We start from the raw sequence: 6,000 nt of genomic DNA on the forward strand, positions 1-6,000 counted from the left end.
AAATATGCTGACCTCTGCACTAACAACACTACTTCCTGTGGTTTTCTAGCCATGGTCTGAAGAATCAGTGGTCTGCTGTCCTCTTGTGCCTTGCATAGGATAACTTACAAAAGCAAGTGCCCTTTCAGCATATTTGGATAATTTGGATAGAATTCTGGGCCTCCACTGGAAAACTATAAGAGATCCTTCAATGATTGCAGTTTAAAACTCACTGCCAACTTACTGAGGTCAGGTTGGGGATTAACATGGTTCATACCTGTCTAGATTTAGGGGTGGGGTTTTTTTTTCATTTTTTTTTGCATGTCAGTAGTATCTTTTTATAGGAAAAAACACAGGCCTAATCACATCTCAGTGAAGAATATTTTCAATAGCTCTATCTTTGAAAATCTGATTTTTCATTGATTTGCTCCAAAAATTAACTTTCTTTCATTTAAAACAAATTAAGAACACGTATATTGCCAAACAAAACGATGACATAATTACATGTGACATAATATTTATGAGATTAAACATCAAATAGCCACCTCAAAATGAAAGACATTTTTTTCAAGTCCTCTAGACACAAAGATTAGCAGGCAAATGCCCTAAGTAATTTACTGCTGCAGGAAGCACATTACAAACTGATTGTCTACCAGTCATCAACAAGACAAAAAACCAAAACCAAACACAACTCTACTTGAGTTTTTCCAAAGTAATAAATGTAATTGTTACATTCAAATTATGCAGTCTTTGAATTCCAGCAAAGTACAGTTTCCCAGTAAATGCTACTTCTGGAATCCACAGTGAAGCACTATGGAGCACCATGCTGTTAAGGACTTTTATTTTTCCAAATACAGCCCCACCTTAATTCATTTGTAAATATTTCCCAAGCATGCTAATAAGCCAAGATGCATTTATAACAAGATAACCTTATTTCCAGTGAAAGGCATACAAGACTTGGCTTAATTATTTGTATCTATCATGCCATACTTTTAGGAAATGAGACAAAAAAATGCCTAGAACAATGCAGTTGCCTTTAAGTGAGAGGAGAATTGGTAGCTGTTTTGGCAGCCTGCTGCTTCTGATTGCAAAGAGCACTAAGAGAGAATCACTCCCATATTTTTAGGAGTAGGGACAAACAGGAAGTCAGAAATACAAAAGTATTCTGCAGACTGTTAAAATAAGTATGATATTTGAACGTGACAATGCATGGACTTGTTTTTAAAGGAACATAAAAAGATAAAACTTCAGGAAGCCAAAAAAGGTAATGGATTTAGCCATAAATGCAGTACAATTTTGTGGCAACAACAACAAAAAAAAAAGGCTGCAGGTTATGCCTTTGTAACATCTAGTTAGAAAAAATGTACTTGTAGCATCTACAAAGAGCCTTTAACGACAGTATGAGTAAATACAAGACACAATCTAAAAGTAGAACTGTTTTACTTCAAAATGTTTCTGCTTTCTGGGAAGCACAAAGATGATGGGCAATTCTAAAATTTTGAAAGGGAAAAAATAACAAGAAGAGCTGAAAAAAAGAATAACATAAATAGCTTAAATTTAGTAGGAGTGAGGCGTTTAGGAACTCTCGAACCCCTAAGTGTGCAGTAACAAACTCTCCAGCCAGGTTTGTGAACCAGCAACTGAATCATGAAGTGAACCAAATGCATCTCTTCACTGAGTGTCGTGAAGACAACACTTCCCTTCTGTTGTCATGCACTTTGCTCATACTGTAACAACACTTCATGGATAATAGCAATTCATATTATCTCTGTATACCACTTGTCTTCCTGCTACAAAATACAGTAATAAATAACTGATTCTGTAGCTTCCTACTCATGAGATCACAGTTTATTAACATACTGGAAGGAGGGATAAATTTAAAGCTATTCATCTGGATAACAGGCTTGTAGGATTGCAGCCTTGCACTGTACAGGTGGAAGTCAATCAACATGCTTTTATCTCAGAATATGTCAGTCCACCTGGCCATCAGAGACTTGAGGAAGGCAGTAATGTGGCCTGCCTGCCAACGCTATCAACCTCGACGCATTGCAGGATCAAAATACGAAGTGTAAGCCATTTCTACGTACTTATCTTCTACAACATATTTTAGGGGAGAGGAGGAAAGCAGGTACAAATTTGTGAAGTAGGTGACCTGCAGCCCTTCTCCCCAAGAATCCAGAATATGGATTGGTGAGTCTAGTGACACTAACAGTTGTCCCACACATGCTATGAGCAATCGTTAATACAAACTAATTGTGAAAAAAAAAAAAAAAAGAAACATTTCTTTGCTGGAAAATATTTATTTAACCCATGAAAACAGATACTAACATCAGACTGACCTATCCAAAATGGAACAAGATTAACTATCCAATGACTGTATGAGATTATGTGACTCCTGTACTTGAAAAAAAAACCAGAAATCAAACCAAATCTGCAGGCATAAGGCCACCCAAAGCATTTATTTTATAAGTATTATTTAGACACCTAATTCAACCAGTTTTTGTGGGAATTACCAAAAGAACTAAATACCGTGGGAATTAATTAATTGCAAAGAAAAAAATGTAAGTTACTTAATAACTATCACAAAATGCTATGATAAATTAGGTTCTGATTCAAAGCTCATTACCATAAGTGGAAAGGGCTTGTATTAGTCTCCAATAAATGGTTGAGCTGGTGATCTTTTCCCATTCCTGTGTATGAATATTTGAGAAACAGATACAGAAACTCTGTTTTGCTGGGAAGAATTATGCCTCACAATGTATAGTACAATATACCTCTGTGCTCCCTATGGTACTAAATAAACTAACTTCTTGGTCAATTGCTTTCAGGACGTGAGAACTCTGACACAGTATGAAGCAAAACAAAGAATGAGAAGCAGTAAATTAATATTAGAAAACAGTTGAAATTAGTTCAATGAACACTGCTTTACTTGACAGAGTAAATATAATGCTAAGTAACAAAACATTAACAGTCTTTGTTCAATGCATTGTGATTGTACAAAGATTCAACTAAAACAAAGCACGGCATTAAACTTTAGGTTTTTTCTGTTTTCAAGCTTCAAAATAACACTACAATGTAGAACATGAAACCTTTTAACAAAGTATATCAGTTCTTTGAAACTGCTTAGCTTTACAGGATATAATTTTAGTGCATAAAATTTGAACCAACATACAGGAAAGTAACTCATTCTGTGTCTTTTCAAATACAAACTTATATATAAAAGTATTCCTTATGATATATTTATAGTTTTCTATTTGTACAGTAAGTAACGGACAAAAAGAATCCCAAACATTTCATGCAAGACAGCAGAGAATTTTGAAAGTAATGCAATGTTTCCATCACTTTAAAAACATTACAGAATTGTTGCCAAGCAAGAACTCAAAGTCAACAGTTTTTCTGCAAAACCTTCTCTAAATGCAGAGGCACCAGCATCATGGAGACATGGCTGAATTGTATTTTGTGAACTCCTGCCTATTTCAGATATGCACAAACATCAAACTGTCTCAGCATTAAAAAACAAACAAACAAAAAACCCAGCAAAAACCAAAACTGACGAAACCTCTCAATGGGGAAAACAAATCTGACACAGCAATTAATATTAATTAGCATTCCTTTTTATTATATCCTACTTCCAGTTTCCAAAGGAAGTGTGACAGGCTGAACTAATAAAATGCTACTTCTCAAAGCCGCTAACACCCTATTTCCTGGGCAAACAGGCTACCCTTCAGTTATGTACCATGCAGTAGTGTTCTGGAGAATATCAAGAATTCCCCATCTATGCATCCTATAGCCTTTAAAAAAAAAAAGGAGGGGGGGGGAGCAAACAAAAAATCCCCAACAACAACCAAACACACGCCCTCCCCAACATTTAAAAGACCTCAATAAAGGCATTTTTATTATTTTGCTGTTAAATGAACTTAAGGAAGAAGCAGCAGAAGAAAGAGAACTGCGAGGCAGATGGTCACCACAGAGCAGGTGACCCCTGAAGCTTTCTAGCTTGCTAAGAGTCAATTATTAATGGGGATTTCTCTTCTTACCGCCCCATCCCATGCAGAGAGGAGCAGCAGCGAAACCTCATTCAGAATGCATCCATCCCTGCTAAGTGACTTGGGAAAGAAGTAAATGAGCAGCGGTGAGCAGATGGTGCAAGCGGCTCAGGCAGAGGAGAGAAGCGGAGAGAAGCGAGCCCGCGGAGACGGCGTGTCCGAGGAACAAACCGCAGGACTTACTAACCCGAGCTCTCCACTAAGATACACCGTGGGAGTTGCAGATCGCCTGTGCTCTGCATCCCCACTGCTTTGTTTATCGGAAAATATTCAAAATGGAAACCTGACTCCACTTCTAAAAATAGCTGAATTTACTCGGTTTCAACTTGAAGTCCCACTGCTGAAGTGTGACATTGGTGAGCAAATACCTCGTTTTATCTCCAAAAGGCAGCATATCAAGCCAGGGGAAGAAGCCCAGGCGAGCTCTTCAGATCCTTACATTAGGTCTTTGCAAGAACCAAGACCAAGGCGAGCGCGAAGAAGCCGCCCCCGACGCGCGGCGCGGGGCGCCCGCCGGCTGTGCCTGCCCCGCGCTGCCCCCTGCCGGGAGCGCTGCCCGCCCGCACCGCCTGCCCCGCTCCTCCCGCCCGCACCGCCTGCCCCGGTCAGCCCGCCTGCTCCGCTCCTCCCGCCCGCCGCAGCCGCCGGAGCTGCCCGGCTGCCTGCGGACCCCTGCTCTGTGCGGATGTCCCCGGCTGCCGCCAGGCTCTCTGACTCCCCTGCGCCTCCAAGGGCGGCGATCCCGTGCGTGCTGTCCTTCCCCCGAGGCTGCACCCCCGCGCTCAGCCTCGCTACCCCCACTTCCTTCTCTCCCTCCCGCAGCCCGGCGTGCATGCAGCACAGCGGCCCCAGCTGCGGGAGTCCGCTCCCCTCAGCATCTGCACTCCGGTTATGGCACCGGTGCTCGTCCCACTGGACAGAGCCGCGCGTCCCCCTGCTCGGGCGGAGCTCTGGCCTCAAATGCATCACATACGGCTTTAGCGGCCGCTCACGACTCCTCAGCTCCCTAAGCAATTAACCCACCAGCCCCTCAGCCCGGGGCGTCGCTCCGGAGCCCGTCGAGATGTCACAAAGGTGACAAGCCCACAGGGCGACAGAGCTCTTCAAAAGCAGCACTTTGTTTTGAGATTACTAAGTAATGACATAACCCGCTCTCCAGAAGAGACTTGATGTTATCTGAGGCTTCGACATATTTCTGTGTAGTTCTCAGGGCAGGGAAAAACATATTGCGTGCTACTCACGCGAAGTCGACTATGTCTGTTTTAAACCAACAAGAACACAAAATAAATAAATGGCCAGGGCAGGGAGCTGGGAGCCTGGGACAGCTTCATAAACTGCGAGCGCTCTGCAGGGGCGACAAAGCGGCCGCGGGCTGGGGGCAGAACGCGGGAGCACGAAGCGCTCCGCGGAGAAGCGCCTGCCTGGGAACTTCGGTGGCAGACGAACAGCGCTGCTGCTTGTTGGTTTCAGTTTTTGCTCTTTCCAGGGTGGGGGCGGGGGCATCGCTTTTTAAAAAAATTATTTTCTTTGGAGACAGCAAAGGCAAATGGAAGAGCGACCTTTTGCTGGGAAGTAAAGATCTGCCTCTAGCCGCCACCGCTCCAGTCTTACCTTGTAGCTTTCCTAACAAAGTAAGAGCGGGTAAAGTCGCAGTGATCGTCCAGCCACGCTTCCACCGCTTCCTGCTCCGGCGGGGGGTAGCAGCTGCGCTCCATGCTCCGCGCCGCCGCTCCCGCAGCCGCTCTGCCTCCTCCTGCCGCCGCCGGGGCTGTTGTTGTCGATTCCCCCCCGTCCCGGCTCTCCTCCTGCCGATGCCCTCGGCGCACCGAGGACCGGTCCCCACTCCCCTGCCTTCGCCCCGCTCCCAGGTGTGAGGCCGGCAGGAAACCCGTATCCGGCCCGAGCGCCGCGCCGGCGGCACCTCAGCGCATCTCCGGCCCGGCCGCGTGCCCCGCAGCGGGCAACCGGCTCCACC

At 44.3% G+C, this 6,000-nt stretch overlaps 1 protein-coding gene across 3 annotated transcripts in view; it reads right to left on the reverse strand.

Annotated features, from left to right (window-relative positions):
- Positions 1-5,740, reverse strand: part of PDE5A (phosphodiesterase 5A) — a gene marked incomplete at both ends in the record, with an annotated part of 60,996 nt that extends 55,256 nt beyond the window's left edge. For 2 of the 3 annotated variants that reach the window (XM_080343994.1, XM_080343993.1), the window contains one exon: positions 5,637-5,740. In XM_080343994.1, the coding sequence (XP_080200120.1) occupies positions 5,637-5,740 (104 nt within the window). Of the gene's footprint in view, positions 1-4,393; positions 4,583-5,636 lie in introns of those variants that run through there. The other variant, XM_080343995.1, reaches the window with a different exon arrangement.
- Between the last annotated feature and the right edge of the window lie 260 nt (positions 5,741-6,000).

This window comes from Nesoenas mayeri (genome assembly GCF_963082525.1).
Source record: "Nesoenas mayeri genome assembly, chromosome: 4".
NCBI classification, from domain to species: domain Eukaryota; kingdom Metazoa; phylum Chordata; class Aves; order Columbiformes; family Columbidae; genus Nesoenas; species Nesoenas mayeri.